At 43.9% G+C, this 17265-nt stretch overlaps 2 protein-coding genes across 2 annotated transcripts; both read right to left on the bottom strand.

Annotated features, from left to right (window-relative positions):
* Positions 1 to 939: 939 nt before the first annotated feature.
* On the bottom strand, positions 940 to 6498 carry SPTSSA (serine palmitoyltransferase small subunit A). Its single transcript, XM_086462206.1, has 2 exons — positions 6373 to 6498; positions 940 to 3214 (listed from the first exon to the last, which is right to left on the bottom strand). Exons 1-2 carry the CDS (start codon positions 6473 to 6475, stop codon positions 3111 to 3113), a joined length of 207 nt encoding a protein of 68 aa, XP_086318332.1. The 5' UTR covers positions 6476 to 6498; the 3' UTR covers positions 940 to 3110.
* Positions 6499 to 9921: 3423 nt separating this feature from the next.
* EAPP (E2F associated phosphoprotein) lies at positions 9922 to 15758 on the bottom strand. Its single transcript, XM_086462064.1, has 6 exons — positions 15680 to 15758; positions 14872 to 15053; positions 13433 to 13531; positions 12958 to 13081; positions 12002 to 12127; positions 9922 to 10529 (listed from the first exon to the last, which is right to left on the bottom strand). The coding sequence occupies exons 1-6, from the start codon at positions 15751 to 15753 to the stop codon at positions 10265 to 10267; spliced, it is 870 nt and encodes a 289-aa protein (XP_086318190.1). The 5' UTR covers positions 15754 to 15758; the 3' UTR covers positions 9922 to 10264.
* Between the last annotated feature and the right edge of the window lie 1507 nt (positions 15759 to 17265).

Genomic DNA, 17265 nt, shown 5'->3' with positions numbered 1-17265 from the left:
ACAGTTTTTATATATATATATGTGCATGCATATATATATATATTAAAAAAATTAGTATGTATATATATCAATAAATGTAACCGACCCAGGACATACGCACACTCGTGTCCTGGGTCCATTTCTGGCTCCAACCAGCTTTCTGCAATACTATGCCTCAGTTTCCTCGTTTGGCTATGGCATCTCCTACTGCAAAGGTTTTTAGTGATTATTTCTACAGCACCCAGCCCTCATGTCAGCCAAGGTGCCTCTGCAGAGCCGGCTTTGGAAGCCACCACAGCCACAGGCTACATGGGCTCCTGCCAGGGCAACCAGCACAGCCAGTCATCCCACCTGGGCGGGATGCCCGGCCACACCTTTTGCCGGCCGCAGGCAGGGGCTGGCGGATGGAGCTGGTATTATCAGCTGAGCCGTAACACAGCTAATGCATTTTTAAACACTTATTTCTGATGACTCAATCTAAACCCCAAGAGCTATTACTATTAGAAGACTAACATAAAGCCACTTGCAGGGCATTCAGGTTTTGGGGTTCTTTCCCTTCATTTCTCACAATTTTTTCCAATTTTATCTAAATTACTGATGGCTCAATTATTATCACCCTGTTTAAACAGAAGCATAATTGACCAGCTGCCTCCAAATGGTATTTAAACCACCTTTGACCTCCAGCTTGCACAGAAAAAGCTTACGGTTCTGTCACAAGGAGGAAATATATGATCCCCCAACTAAAATGGCAATAAAGCAGACTGCAGTGGGAAGACAACTTGGTAGTCTTACAATTCATGTATTATTCAAATTCAAATAATTAAATCCCTACCAATACCCTTACTTTAAAAAAAAGAAAACTTACTTTGCTTCGTAACTATCATCCTTTGAACCATCTCTTCACTAGATCAACTTTATGAAAAGGACAAGTTGCAGAAACTTTCTTCTAGAAATTCAAACTCTAGTAACATAATAGTATTTTATTAATGAAATTATTCCATCTTTAACAAAGTATCAGGAATCTAAAAGAACAGTCCAAGACTATGAGATTCTTGATTTATAATTAAAAAAAGAAATGCTGAAAAAGACTGTATCAAATTAGCATATTGAATTCAAGTGTATTGATCAAGCCCACTCCAATGTAACGCAAATGACTGGAGATTATGGTCACTCTTTCTTTCTCAACAAAAAGCAGACAGCTAATAAAAGTCGGTATATCAAAGCCTCTTCATAATACCTTTCACAATTAAAAATCATCTTTAACGTTCCTAATGCCACAGCATAGAAGGGCTCCCCCCTGCCCCCATACAACTAAAACCCCTTCTCAGCAGTAGATGTGTATCAATCACAGTAGTAGTTCACAAAGAAACATCACAGTACCAATTTGATCCATGGACAGCAGGGATTTATGCTACATTATTTCAAAAAGAATATGTTAACTTATCATTACCTCCATATATAGTGAAAATACTCACATACAACTCTGAACATGTTAAAAAAAAAAACAAACACAAAACTGAACACCACCCCAAAAACCTACCTATGTTTAGACAGCCAGTCATTCATAAGCAAAGGCACTCATTTAGTAGGAGACTCCTACCAACTTCAGTAAAGCTAGGGTTCACTGAAGAATTTTAAGGCCCACTGTTTACAGCTCCAAGACAACAACAGTTTTGAATAAAATACACATGAAGTTCATAAATATAGGGGTGGAAATACTCCTTTCTCACGAGCGTGCATTTGAGAAAATCAAATAAATTTAAAAGACAACAATTTAGTTGTACAACTCAGATATAGTTCCTGATTTCAACAGAAGTTGCATAAAAGATATAACATTACCTATTATTACTAGGCCATTCAAAAAAATCAAAATTCTTTGGTCAAATATAATTTTTTGCCTTTTGGAAAGTTCTGAGAAAAGCAAGCAGCACTCAGCAACACATTAGCTTCTCAAAGAAAGTTTTGCATCAAAGCTCTGCTTTTAAACTTTTATTTTTTAAACAACAACAACAAAAAAATCCTCCACTTAGGAAAGTTAGGTTGTCACCATCTTACATTTCAGAATACAAAACTGAAAAAAATCCCTATAAAAAAAAAAAAAAAAAAGGAGAGGACTTCAGCCAAGTATTCAGCTAATTATTGCTGTAGTTGGAACTCAAGTCCATTTAAACCCCCCTCTGTTTTGGTCATTTGTAGCGAGAACATGTTTGGAACACTAGCAGCAATAGAAAACCCCTTTAAAACCTAGGCATAGTTACATTGTTGAGTGAAAATTAGCAGAAACCATAACCATTGGAACATAACAAAGCATCCTGTAAAAGTACAATTGAATTGGTAGCTAGAAAAACAGGGTTGATTTAAAGTGCTATCCCAAAGCCTTACACGGGCCAATGTCAGAAAAGAAAAGTCCTTTTTTCCCCACTAGGTAGAGCCCAGAACCACAGCACTACTCCAAACAACGAATGCAGCCTTCACTCCACCTCAATGCCTCATCTCCCCCACCCTCCTCCAACAGGTGAAACACAGAAACTGGAAATAATTCATAATTCCAAATTTAGGTGATACGCACAATTATACTGTTGACAAGGTTTGGACAGCAAACAGTACACCTGAGTTCAGTCATACAAACTAACTTCTGTAAATAGCGTTAAGATGAATATATCCAGGTCTCTAATACGAATCTAGATGTATTTCCTTACAAAACGCATTAATAGAAATATCCAGGCAAATACATACCATACAATAGCAAAAGCTTTAAGCCCCATTTAATAAGATGACTTTCCGATTAAAAATAGAAGGCAATTAAGATTACTCAAAATTACAATTAAGAAAAGCTTTCACAGTGCAATATTGAAACTGTCACAAAGTTAAGAAAATACTGATATCAAAGTACAATCACAATGTTAAAGTAGACAAACTACTATACAAGGGCATATCTTGTAAAATTAAAAGGAATGAACACAACATAGGGGACACCTCACGTCCCTGCTCTACATATCTCGTTTCCTAATCTTCGGAGTTGTAACTGTGTCTTTCTGACATTGGTAGAAGTCTTGTTAAAACTAAGAGGTTCATTCTTCTTTGCAGACCAGATTTCAGAGCCCGGTTACTTCTTGAAAATACGTTCTTCATCACTGCACAATTTCAAAGTAGTGCAATATTGCCATGATGTGCTGAGGCATGAACACATAGCCCGTGTACAGTGCCATTCCCACAATGGAAACTAGCATGGAATCTGAATTACTGTTGAGGAAAAAAAATCATTTGAAATAGAAAGTGCATTAGACATCACATAACTATAGCATTAAAACTTTCTAGTTACTATCTTGTAACATTACATTTTTAAATTAGACGGGGTCAACTGTATTCAGCAATCATACCCACAGGAAGAACCAGCTGAACACTGGAAACCACAACACCGGTAGGAACCATCAGCTGAATTACAGAAGGATGCCTACCAAGCTATCCACTGCCTTGTCACGGGCATAAGAGGACAGGCCAAAGTATGGGAAGGGCTAAGTAGAACAGAAAACAGGCACTGAGATTATACGAGTTTTTACATGCATCTCCCTAGGTCTTAAGCAAGTCCCTTTCAGCCAAGCAGAAAAAAAGTCAGCCATCTCAAAAAATCAAACCAAAACAAAAAACCACAATAATATGAGCGGCTGCACTGAATAAGAGTTCTTATTTCCGGATGACCTATTCATTTTTAAGCAGACAGCATCAGATGCTGACCTCAACTTCTTGGAACAGTATGACCTAATAGATTTAATTTACGATGCACAAAACACACTTGGTGTGAAAGTTGTACAGTTACCGTAACAACCTCGGGGTAACCTCAAATCCATTTCTAGCTACCAGTGTCCTCGATGCTTTAAGTCACTATATTATTTGGTTCATTTCTCCGTCTGCACGCCATGCTCAGACCCTTCCTCATGGCCAAGCAGCTCAATTTACATGTTGTTCGGTGGCACTTAGGAAAAAGAAACTGCAGGGGGAGTGAAAAGTATGGGTAACATCATGACATGCACCTTTCTAATTATTTCGCTCACAAAGCCTCAGAGTATCAGCACAGCTTTAAGTCATATACTTAAATAAACACTTGCTAGTACTTTACTATAGCAGCTCACAGCGCAAAACAAACATCACATGAAGCTATCTGCTAAACAATCTTAAGATGACCACTTTATTAGTTGAACTCCTCACAGGGACCTTTTGTAAAACTTATATAGAGAAGTGAGAAGATAGCTTATAACGTATACATAAAACTTTGCCAAGGTTCTTTAAGCTTTATCTACAGAAATTATGGCATCAGATTACTGAAAGATTATGCCATTCCCAGTTTAAGGTTTCAGAAATTCAAAAGTACTCAAAATTAATAATAACCTGTTGATTTGATCCAACTACCTGCAGAGATTCAGTAAACTTACACAGAAACACTATAAAAAGCATTGGAGATTAACAAGCATGATAACACTGGGCAGCAGTACTCGGTTTCCACAGGTGAAACCGGAGGAGCCGCACATGCTCTGCGTCTTCAAGAAATCAAGTCACCACAGCATGCAGGTAACAAATGCTCCATGACCGACTTCCCCATGGCAGAGCAGAGGTATTAGTCGTGCTTATTAGAGCATACCAGCTGCTTGGTTTATTTTTAGTCCCAGAAGATCATACAGTAAGAGATACCAAAACGAAGGTCAACTCATAAATCCACGTTTCCATATGAGCACTCACATGTGATTCTGGAGCACAAGCAGCAGTGAGACACGCAGCAGAGCCACACGCCATTGGCTCCCAAAGCCACTGCGTCTGCACCACATCTGCACCACACCCGACAGACCTAGCCCACCAATGTCAAAAGCATCCAGTTTGAGGACAAAAACCAGTTTTGCCAACCCAAGATCGTGAGTGATACTTGTACCGCTCATGACATTTGTAAGTTAAATGGCAATTACTCCACTGCATTATTAGCTTTTTATAAAAATAAACATGCATACACACTTCCCTTAACTATTTTGCACAAGTTGAAAAGCTGCTTGGTTAACACAAATGAAAAAAAACACTCATGGCTAATATAATTGCAAGGAAAATAAAGGTGAAGTTTCCTCAGTGATACAAGCATGGCATAAAAAGAGGAAGGTATGTCAGCAAGGAACACAACATTTTGAAGGCAAGAACCCCTACTTAAACAATTGTGCAGAGTTAAGTCTACAAATACTAGAAAAGAGAAACTGTAAGTTATCTCCACTTCACAGCTGTAACTTGGGCAACCACTTTTATAGAACAACTATGAGTTCCTTTAAAAACTGACCAGTCTCTCTGTAAAAGCAGCTTCTCACTACCTACTTACACTCTCCTCTTTTTTAATGTTCTGGTTAATTTGTCTCTGCCTCTCTACATTAATTTCAGATAGCTCAGGGTCATTCATATGAGATGTCATTTTAAGTCAAGATGAAAACAGCCAGTTAAGAGAAAAATACTTGTGGTGCCATAATAACACTTGAGAGAATACACCGCCTGCATGAAAGGGCTGGTTAAAGAAGCAAACCTATAAAAAGTCTTTATACAGATAGCTTCACATAAGCATCTGTCAAGTTCTTCCACACCAAAAGAGCCAAGCAAACCTACCAGCTCGAGGATTAAATACTAATCTAATAAAAACCATGTGACAAAGCATCTCGCAAACATAAGCTTGCAAGGTTTTGCAGCGTGCACATTCACTTTCCACTAGGCAAAAATACAAAAGAAGTCATGAAAGACACCTGTACTTAACAGAAAGCTTGTGATTTCAGTGCAAAAGACAGGAGAAGGAACTACCACAACTCTACGGAAGAAAAATTAAAGGAGAAGTAACTTCGAGAGATCAACTTATGCCCGAGGAGAAATGGACTGGGTTGCCAGACGCCCAGGGACAGGATGCGGAACGCCAGCACGAGGTGTATTCCCCAACTTGGGCAGCACGTTAGTTGGCGGAGGTGAGGAGCTTCAGCCCCTGCCTGCGAGGAGTGGACAAGCCCCAGTTCCGCCCAGAGGCTGCCGCTCCCCTGCCCGCCGCGGGCACCGGCCGCGCTCGGCGGCCCAGGCCGGCTGCCCCCCGCCACGGCCCGGCCCGGCTCTGGCCCCGCCGCCCCTCGGCCCTCACCCCCAGAAAGCCCCGCCGTGGTGACCCGCCCTCAGCATGGCCACGGCCCAGGCGCTTCCCGGCACCGGCTCGCCCCCCCAGCACCGCACCCGCCGGGAGGCGGTGGCACGGCCAGCGGGGCCGCCACATCCGCCCCGCGGCCCCGGAGCCGCCGCCGAGCACGACGCGGCGGGGAGAGGGCAGCCCCCCGGCCCCCCAACGCCGCGCACACAGACGCCCGCCCCGCCAGGCCCCGCCCGCTAGAAGGATACTGAAGACGGTGCGCTCCCAGGGCTCCAGCATGTAGAGCGCGGTGACCAGCAGGTACTGGTAGTACAGCCACGACATCTGCTTCCAGGCCGAGCCCAGCGCCATGGCGCGCCCCGCGCTCTCCCCGCCCGCCAGTGGCCCTGCGCCGGGCCCAGGCCGAACGGAGAGAGACGGGGGGCGGGGGCAGCCCGGGGCCCGCCCTCCCGCCGCCGCCGAGCCGGGCCCCGCCCCGCGCCCAGGAGGCCCCTGTCCCCCGAAATGGCGGCGTTGGGGCCTGCGGGTCTCTCACAGGCAGCAGGCCGCACAGGGGCACCGCGCCTCGCACGGGCCCTCTGGCTCGCTGCGAGCCGCCAGCGAGGCTCCGTCCAGCGCTGAATGCCGGGGCAGAGCGGAGGCCCACACCAGCGCAGCGGTGTCATCGCGCCCCGCCAAACGCTGAAGTCCAGCAGCGTGTGGCGGTTCATGCCTGGTCTGGTTACATTGCATGGCTGACCGTGAACCTGGAGTAAACTGCCCGCCTGAGCCATACCTAGGAGTTGGTGCTGCAGCCTATTTTCTGTCATCCTATTTAATCTAAACTGATGTTCTGGGAATTACAGAAGACCCAAGGACTCTGCTCAGCAGGGCCCACAGGAAGTGTGTTAAAAGTGTTCTGCGGGAGGCTGCAATGCCTTCAGTTGTCAGAGGGTAAAGCCCATCCAAAAACATGGCTCAGATAAATGAGACCTCAACATCAGCCAACTCTGACTAGATTAATCCCATATGAATGGGAAAAATAAAGAGGCAATAGATCAACTGCTCACCATAACTGTTGCTGACTTTGCACTTCCATAAGATGTAGAATCATAGAATCATTTTGGTTGGAAAAGACCTTTAAGACCATCAGGTCCAACCATTATCCTAACTCTACCAAGCCCACCAGTAAAACATGTCCCTGGCATGTGGAGCCAGAGACCAGAGAGCATGGGAGATCTCTGCCATGACTGCTAATTGGCCTCGGATAAGGAGAAATTCCCAGAGCCTCGCCTGGGACTGCAGGCTGCTGGCAGCTTATAGCAGCCCTCCAGTTCAGAAGGCACTAGCTGAAAGCCGTCTGGAAGGGGTCATATGCAATAATCAGGCACCATGAGAGCGGAGCATGAGGTGCAACCACTAGGCACCGGGGCCAGGCCACCAGCCAGGGCCTCCAGGCCAAGAATGCACACCATGGATTAGAAACTGGTATTAACTCACTTTACCCGCCGTGCTTAGTAAATCGATTTGCAATTATGTCACTCAGCGGTGTGATTCTGTTCTTGCAGCCACTCCACCCCTACCTTCACTCGTACTAAAGTACAATGAAAAACGAGGAAATACAGTCACAGGAGGATGCACATATGAATTATTTACACAGATGCAAAATACAACTACAGTACCAGGAGGTAACTGTGAAGAAGAAAACTAGCTGGCAGAGACAACTGAAGACTGTACTGGTTTGTCTGGCAGAATCTGAAAAGGGATTTAACTCAACCAGAAGACATTTAGACACGCTTTATCTATACAGATTTATTTCACTACAAGAAATGACAGCATTCACACAGTTAATACCTCCACACAACTGGCTACAGGAGCTGTTATCCCTATCCAAGACCGCTGTTGTGTGTTGCAGTTGCTGCTGAAGGAGTCTTGTGTTGGTGTGGCTGCTTGAAAAAGTGATGGTAATTGTGAAAGCCTCCTTTCTGTATAAACACATACAAAGTTCAAGGACAAGTGGGGCAATACAGGCATTACTCCCATTCAGAGCTGCAAAAACATTATCAATGTGGGGCAAACGAGTCCCATCCTGCCTGCTCTTACATTTCCTAACAAGAAGCTCTGCAATTCAAGTGATAAGGCAAGCAAGAAGCAGCAGCAAGTACCTGACACTAGAGGAAAGGTAATGTGAAGAGGCATGCCAGCTTTGAAATCTCCTGCTACATCTGCCCTAACCCACCTGGTGGCACCCAGGCCCCTTACACCTTTTCAGTATGTGGATACTAATGAGGTTTTTTGCTAGTTAGCCCCGTAACAAGATTGACAATACTCCTCTGTATAGTTTCCCCTCCTTTGCCAGCTCCATTCTGCCCCTGCTTAGGGACTGCCATCACCTATGGTTCCTCCTGCTACCACCGGCATCGACGCTTGAGCCCTTGAACTACATTCCCACGTGCTAAAAACCCTTAACCTGGGGCTACACAGAGCCTTCAAGCCTCACCTGGAACGTGAAGACAGCCACATCAAGGCAAGCAGGCCCCACAGCACAGACTGTCTATCACATCTGCTCCTCCACACTTCTGCTAGTAAGAAACAGTTCTTTGTACGTTCAGAATTTCCATATACACCTCTTGGCTCACGGCACACAGTAACCATTTACCCCACTTTAGATGATCCTGTAGCTATCAGTATGTAAGCCAGACACTCCACTCATCAGTCTGACTGTAGGTAGCAAAGACGAGGTTGAGATCTTATCTCACGCAGATCCCAAGCCTCAAAACAAGTATGGCTCAATTTTGATCGTAGGTTGCACATGCAGAGGAAGGACCACCACACCAGCCAACCAAGTGTTCAGCAGCTGCCTCAACAGTTCTCTGCTTGATCAAGCAGAGGTTACGTTTCTGCTGACTTGAAAATCATAAGTCAATGTTTTCCTCATGTAATTCTGACAGAACCACCAACGCGTTTTTTTCTTCCTAATCTCATGTAACACTGTGTAGAGTGAGTGTGTGTAGGTTAGTAAAATATAGCACCAGGGACTATAAAAGGTAATGGAAGAGTCACAAGACTTTATTATCATCTAAGGCACAAAAGCAGCATGTCCTTCCTACCTCCCTCAGCTTAAATATTTCTGACAGTTCCTCAAAGGACATGTAACAAATTACTCCTAGTATTATTAAAAGAAAAAGCATAAATACGGGCCTACTTCAAAGTGCAGTGTCAAAAAAACACCAGGCTGTAAAGAGGAGACGTTACTTACTAATAAAAAACAAGAGTTCACCTCTTGGGAGCATGCCTGGAGGAAGGGAGGGAAGGACCCATTGTTAACATTGCAGTGGCTTCATAGACTGAGCAAGAAGTCTAAATATCAAGTAGCAGAAGCTCTTTATGCTTCCATAAAGAAGCTGTAAACGTACTAAAAAACCAGAAGAAGTATACAAACTAGCTCTATGGTCACAGATCTGACCATAAATTTCTTCTTAAAATGTGCCATCATAAGGAAAAATGACAACAGAAAAAGTATTTTCCTCATATACATATTTACATTAAACCCTCTTAACTCTATCGCTAAGCATTAATGTTCATTGAAATGATCCATGCTAGCAAACTCAATATAAGCTAATCTTCCACTCTGTATAAATACAAGTTTCCATTTTCTTGAGAACTTAATAGGCCAAAAATCCAAATATGACAACTCCTTGTTTATCAAACCTACCTGTGTGAAAATCCACCCAAGAACACCAGCCTAAAGAAGCCCAACATCCCAGCTGAGAGCTGTTTATTTACCACGTGCCATAGAAATGAGCAAGGCAGCCATGGAGAAGCAGTTACTATGCAGTATTTATTCTAAACACCTGTTCTAATACGTACTGAGATAATGGGTAGTATATACACAGGGAATGATCATCATACACAGATTTACATTCTATTTACAAAATTTTAAATGATGCAACCACCTGACAGCATGAAAGAATATTGCTCTCAGATGTACGCAGTTAACTGTGTGCCCTTCATAAACTGCAAAAATCTGATCCTTGTAAAGTTCTCTGATGAAAACGTACATTTAAAAGACCGTATTTAAAAAAGGCTAACATGCCTGCGTTTCTGATGCTTCACACAGTCTCAAAACAGGGCAGGATTTTTCTCCCCTGCTTTTACACATTAGCAGTGGCTGGCTAGAACATTGAAGAAGTGAAAAACTTCATCTTTATCCATTACTGCCACTTCAGTTGAGCATTCAGTACATAACACTGGATGATACACTTCCTCCTCTTCTTGATTTGATTGTACAGAGGTAGTTTCTTTGCTGTGCTTCATTTTCTTATTTCTTTTCTTTAGCTTCTTTCTGTATTTCAGAATTTCTTCTTTGTTAACAACGCAGTTCATCACAAACATTGCTCTATATTGTGTTTTGTAAGACTCATGTCTACAGAGAAGGGAAGAAAATGCAAGTCACGCACCATCAGCAAAACTCTGCTTCCAAGAAATTGGTTATCGTCACTGAAAATGGGATTAAAGATTGGAAGTACCACGCCAAAGGGCTAAAAGCCAAATACATATGAAGTTTTATAAACAGAACAAAACTCACCACTACAAAAATCATTAAAAAAAGTAATTGTAGCCATCTGTCTTGTTTTTAAGGCATTTTCAAAAACATGCTGGTTCTTGCTGAAACAAACACCCCGCAGTACAATGGTGTTGGTACTACAGAATTACGCATTGCTATGTATAGCTGATGATAGGCAAAAGGTCATGAAGTCGTGAGCACAAATGACTCAACTATTGGCATTTATATCCTAAAATGTCTTGCAAGCCTGAAATTCCTTATTTATAAATAACAAACATTGACACATCACACTTGAAAAAGCACGTCTATAATAAAATATAAGATGTATTTTCAGCTGTCATCACTATAACAACTGCACAGCCGGAGTACGTAGCAAAACTCAGGGCTACAGTTCAATTCACTTCAACACAATGTCTCTCAGTTTTACAGCAGCCTAAACCAACAGAACAGGTGGCTGCTGGAGTCCTGTCTTGACCACCACTGGCCTTACTGCTTGTGTAACGCTGTGCTGAGCTATTGCAGATTATTAAACCCACAAAAGCCCAGTCTGACAATAAAAATGGATCATTTTCTGTCAGCTTAGCAAACTGAAATACTTAACTATGTAACAGGGTCATGGAGTACCAGAGCCAGCAAAGAGAAGTGAGCGAGAAACAGCACCCAGTACTTAGATAGTTTTAGGCTGCTGTGGAATTTCGTCCTCAATCACCAACAGTACTCAGTAAATGAGAGGTAGTTTATTCCTCATTTCACAAGATTTCTTTCTCCTTTATCCCCAGTTGCAGAGTCCTCTTCTTAGCACGGGTTAGCAGTACTAGCTAGGTTTGCAGAGCAGTCAGATACCAGAGAGCCGGAACACACACTACGGATTTTCACCTAAATGCTTTCCAGGCACTTTTAAATGGAGCTATACCCAAAACCACAACTGCTAAGCCTCAAACCAAGTAAGAATACACGATCATGATTTTGCTTAATCCTCCCCTAAACAAGGCACTTTTACACAAAAATAACCTGGAATAATTTTATTCCTCTAAATGTCAAGCCAACATATTAAAAAAAGTATCAGCCTGAACCACCTGTTTAGTCTCCATGATTTTTTTTTTAAAATAGTTTATCTTCTGCACTACGCTAAAGTTCTACCCTGTTCTTCCTCATCTCCGTGTTGCAGGTTAAACTGACCATCATTCTTACAAACTAGCATTCACCCCTCCGTCTGATTCTTTATTAGCACCACCTCACAAGACAGACTTGATCAAATCAACTTCAATACACTAAAAATAACACTAACTAAAAAAGACATTACAAAAAGACCCTTTTTGTTCCCCGATTACCTCTGGCAGTCCAGGCACAGCGTTGTCATGCAAGCAGGGCAATTCAAAACAGCATCGCTGTTTGGGACCGCTGAAGGTTTTGCCTGCTGCTGCTGCGGCACTGGCGCTCTTCTTTGGTTACGGTACCTACCCATTCGAGAGAGGAGGAAGGCGAGACAAAAAGTGAAATTACATGCCCTCACTGTCGGGCATATCAATTCAACTGTCAAACCTTTTTTGTATTAAAATACACCAATTAATATTTGGCTCCTTCTGGACACCTTTTTCGCTAACTCGAAGCACATAAATAAATAAACCAGGGGGAAAAAACGTGTACCAGTATCTTTTCATTTACTTTGTGCAGAGAATTTTCATTTGGTGAGACAAATACACCTGGCATGAGAATTTGTGCCTAATAAACCTCTCCTCTGACAAGGAGGCAATCTCTGCAGGCAATATACATTACTGTTATCCTTTTCAACAGATTTACATGGAGAATTTTACTTCTGCTGCAACAACCATTTTTCTACTTCACCCTTCAAAAACCCCTTGGTAAAGCAGCTTTGTGGTGTTCCTATTTTATCTGAATATTTTGTGGCTTGCTAAATTCAAAGTTTTCCAAAACTAGAAATACAATATTTAGCAGGAACAGATATTAATTTAGCAATCAATGGATCTTGCAACATTTTCAGCCATTTAGATGAGATCTACAGACAAAACTGGCTTACAGAACTAGGAAGTCTTGCTTTTAAAAAACTGCAAGTTTTAGAATTGTGCAATTTTGAAGACTCAACTTCCACTGCATACACATAAAAATTTCACAGGCTTTTAATTTCGTATGCTGTAAATTCTAAATAAAAAATATTTTCACTGCATGGAGTTGACAGCAAAGGCTTCTTCTCTATATTCACCATTTTAATTTAAATTTCTCAGTTTATGTTAAGCATCCTACAATTCAAATATTTATGGTCTCTTACCCCCTCCTCTGTGAGTCTACCCACTCTTGATCTCTACTGTCTTCTTCTGGGTCATATAGCAGTTCATCATTGGAAAGAATCTGACGTTGCTGATGTTTTCTGTTTTTCCGGGTATCCTGTGTAACTGGAAGGATGTGTGCAGGCACATGTTACATCCATCAGACATACAATGATTCTCTACTTAAAAGACCAAAATATCAGGTTTTGCCTTTTCCATACTTGCAATAAATCTAAACTAAAACAGAAAGGTCTAGCTCATCTCTCCTCCAAACGCACCACGCTGAAGCACTGACACACCTTACATACACAGGGATACATCATACAGTTGCAGGAACTACACTGAGATGATACAGCCTGGTAATTCCCCCCAAAAGGCCGCCTTCAGGAACAGCCCTTGCCTCCCCTGGAGGATTCTACAGGATCTGAGAAGAAAGTGCTACTGTAAAATCTCCCTTCCCTCCCCTCAGTCATTTACCTATTTTATCTTCATCCTCTGAATCAGAATCAAAGTAAATGTCATCATAGTATTTTGAAGTGGTGGCAGGTCCAGTCTGCCCAGTGCTTGAGGAAGTACCTGTGTGTGAAATCAGAGAGAGACGTGGTAAGAACACCCCACCAATAGGACAGCAAGTATACAGCCCTGAACAAACCTTTGTTTCCAAATTATTCTATCCAACAGTGCTCTGCTTATCTGGGTGTGTTAAGTAACAGCTCTCCCAAGTTTTTCCCACGTCCTGATCATCAACATTGCTTATGTTACTTCATTTACAGGTGCTCTCTCAGAGCAAAGCTGCTCACTCCCTCTGAGATGAACCTCAGGTACAGTTCAAAGGAACAGTTCTCCCAAGTTACACTCCCTTTAGACACAGAGGACACCACATCCGATACACCTGCCTCTGTCCTATATAATCCACACAATCTCAGACACTCCACAAATCTTCACTCAAGTGAAACAAATACAGGTGCAGCACATTGTTTCACAAACTCTGATTACAACAAAATTCACTAAAAAAATCCCCCAAAATTTCAGGGCCACAGAAGTTCAAAAAAGACCTAGAAGAATCGCCAAGCCCATGTGTCACTGCCAGTCTGCACCACAAATCCTATTCTGAGCCGGATGGATACGGTGGTATAAATATCGCTACATCTTCTTAATTGCACAACCTAAACCTAAAGTCCAGACTTGCCCACTAACATAGGTAAACCTAATAAACCTGCTGGATGCAGAGTGACGTCCCAATTAAAGTGAGCACTATGCTGACTCTCCATGAAACTAAGGTGTTTGGTAATAGGTAAAAAGAACACACACCCTTCAAATGCCAAAGCAATCCATCTCTTGCAGCCATAGTATGTGAACTCCAGAACACATCTGTCTTTAATACAGCTTTACTATTTGATGTAACAATTATAAGCAGCTAAGGGAGGAAGAGATTAATATTTTTCTTGACTTTTTTCCCCAGCTGATTTGGGATTTCAATCTACCATATGCTATTTCTTTCTTCAAGATGGGCTCTGAATCTTGAGAGCTGCCCGGAGCCACTAGACGAAGTACAAGAGTCCGCTACCTGCTCGAAAGACTTCTATATATATGTGAAAGAACAACTTAAAAGAAAGAGCTACCGGGAAAAAAGGGGACTGATTTAACAACGAGAAATTATATTAAAGCAAGAAATCAGAAGTTCAGAAACACCAAAATCGAAGTCTTAGAAAAGATGAACCAGACGCATTCACTGAAGTGGCACCTTGTCACCGGTTCTGCAGACACGATCAGTCATTTTAAGGTTTTTCCGTAGGCCTCAAACAGCACTGAGCTGTCACCACGCACACCACCTCTCTAGCCATTAACCTCACGTCTTAACTGGACACCACTTGACAGACAATTTCATACGCAGGCAGCTGTTAAATGCAATTTACCCATTTCTGGTGATGTCCATTTGCCTTCCATAGTCCTCATGGTGGTGGTCAGTTCTGCCTCCATCTCCTTTTGGAACTCATCGTCACTGGAAGACTCACTCTCCCCAGTCAGGCACTCCCGTATCAGCTTCCGCTTCTGGTCGGGAGTGCCATGTAAGAGCACATCCACTTCATCTTCCGAGCTACAAATATGGAAGCGATACACATCTAATGATGATAACCAGCTTAGAACACAGAGTCATTTGGAGAACGAACATCTGCATTGTGTGGAAGCACTGGGAAGCACTTATCCGTTTATTTATGGGAAAAGTAGTTATTAAAATGTTTTATTAGCTTGCTGGGTGTTAAAATTCTGGTTTTAAAGCGGAGGAGCTTCAGCCGACCGGCTGCGGCCTGCCGCGACGCCGCTGCAGCGCTGCCCACAGAGGCGCCGCGCGGAGCAGGAATCTGCTCACACGCTGGCACTTGTAGGGCTGGAGATGTAAATGCACCCGCTTCAAGGAAGCAACTCGCCGCAGCGGTAGCGAGGCAACCCTCGGACCGCCCCTCGGACGGGACCCCGCGGCCCTACCCAGCGCCCGGGGCCGTGAGGGAGCCCCGCCGCCCAACGCAGGGCACCGCCGGCCTCGCTGCCCGCGGAGCCCCGCACCCGCCCGGCCGGGCCCCGCGGAGCCTCTCCGGACCCCAGCCAGGAGACGCCAGGCGACAGCGGGGAGCGGCGGCCCGCTGCCGCCGGGACGGAGCGCCCCTCCAAGCCCGCCCGCCCCAGGCAGGGCAGCGACGGGCCGCCCCGGGGGCTCTCCAGCACCTGCTGAGCGCTCGCTCCTCGTCGCTGGGCTCCTCCACCACGTACGGGTCATCCTCCTCCCGCAGGCAGCTCATGGCGGCTGCCACCGCTCTGCCGCCGCTCGCCCCGCCCACTTCCGGCCCCCGCCGGCTTCCGGTGCCAGAGCCCCACCCGCCCGGTCCCACCGCCCGGCCCCGGCGGCGCTCGGGCGGCCCCGCTGCCCCCGCTGGTGCCGAGGTGGGTACGGCCGCTTAGCCCGGCGGGCTCGTCCCTTCTCCCTTCGAGCTGCAATGCCTGGGGTCACGTTTTCAGTATTTTTCTTCGCCGCTGCCCAGGCGGGGCTTAGCGCTTTAAGAGACACACCCGATACCAGGAGGCTTGAAAAAATTTAATGAGCCAGTTACACTGAACAGCGAGGACTAGTCTAGAACCTGTTCCCACATCCTACTTAAAATATTTACAATTGTGTTAACTGTATATACATTGTAACCTCTGTCCCTTGTGGTCTACGTATAGGTGAGTTCCTTAGGAATTGTACCTGGAAGGGGAGCAGCGCGGTGCCAGCGCAGCAGCTCTTGCTGGAAAATCCTGCGCACACTGGGTGAGCCACTGACAGCCGCCGAGTCAGAGGCCACGTGTGTGCAGCTCAACGCACAAAGCAAACAGCGTGTTCAGCCACGAAACTTCTCTGCCTTTGAAGTGTTCCGATGTGCAAGGCAGCTGGGTAGGTGTGCTACACTGTGCATTTCACCCTATTTGAGGAAAAAAAAAAAAAAACAACAAACCCCAAACCGTGCACCTCTGTATAGCAGCACAGGGAGTCTGCAATCATGAGACATTGACTTACATTGATCTGCATCTCCGAACATCCCATCACCCAACACTGCTTCTCCACTGAAGGTCTACAAACCCGTATGAAGCAGCAATCCCACTGTGAAGAGCAATTCAGCAAGTAAAGCCTAATTTTATGACACCCTGAAATTACACAACAGAACAGCACCTCTTGGAAAAGTTTCATGGTTCAAGTAAAAGAGACAAAGCAATACAACAAATAAAACTGGATTCATAGCTCTAAGTCCAGTTAGCAGAATGAGATCCTTTTCAGGCATTCCTTTATTTGGGATACCTTTTCTTTTTATTTTCTGAAGCAAAGCTTCTTATCTCTATCAAAGTGGGGCAGTACTACCTTTCAGCAGTATTTTATGCACTTTCTGAACTCCCTTATTTCCCCTTTCTGGACAGAAACCCAAGAAGTTGTCTGAAAAGCATTTCTGCCAAAGAAACTGCAGAGTCAGCCACCAAGCGCAAAACAATTTACATACACTGGATAGGAAAGTCACAGACAAACAGACAAGCAAACAGATAAACCTGAGAATGCAAGTGAAAAATTACTGGGCAAGTATTTAGTGTCAGATCAATCCAATACTTACTCGATGGTTTTACAGGATGAATAGAGAAAAAAGCTAATTAAATTAATCTGATTTACTAGAAAATATTAAGCTTACAGATGATACAATGTCTGCATAATTTTAGAAAAATCATCAATTTCATGGTTTATTTTACAATAATTGGATTAGTCTACAAGTTAAGGCAAACATACTAACGCA

Source organism: Leptosomus discolor, chromosome 3 (genome assembly GCF_034619465.1).
Source record: "Leptosomus discolor isolate bLepDis1 chromosome 3, bLepDis1.hap2, whole genome shotgun sequence".
In the NCBI taxonomy this organism is placed as follows: Eukaryota; Metazoa; Chordata; class Aves; order Leptosomiformes; family Leptosomidae; genus Leptosomus; species Leptosomus discolor.
Note: the sequence above shows the minus strand (reverse complement) of the source record. Positions and strands in the feature narration are given on the sequence as shown.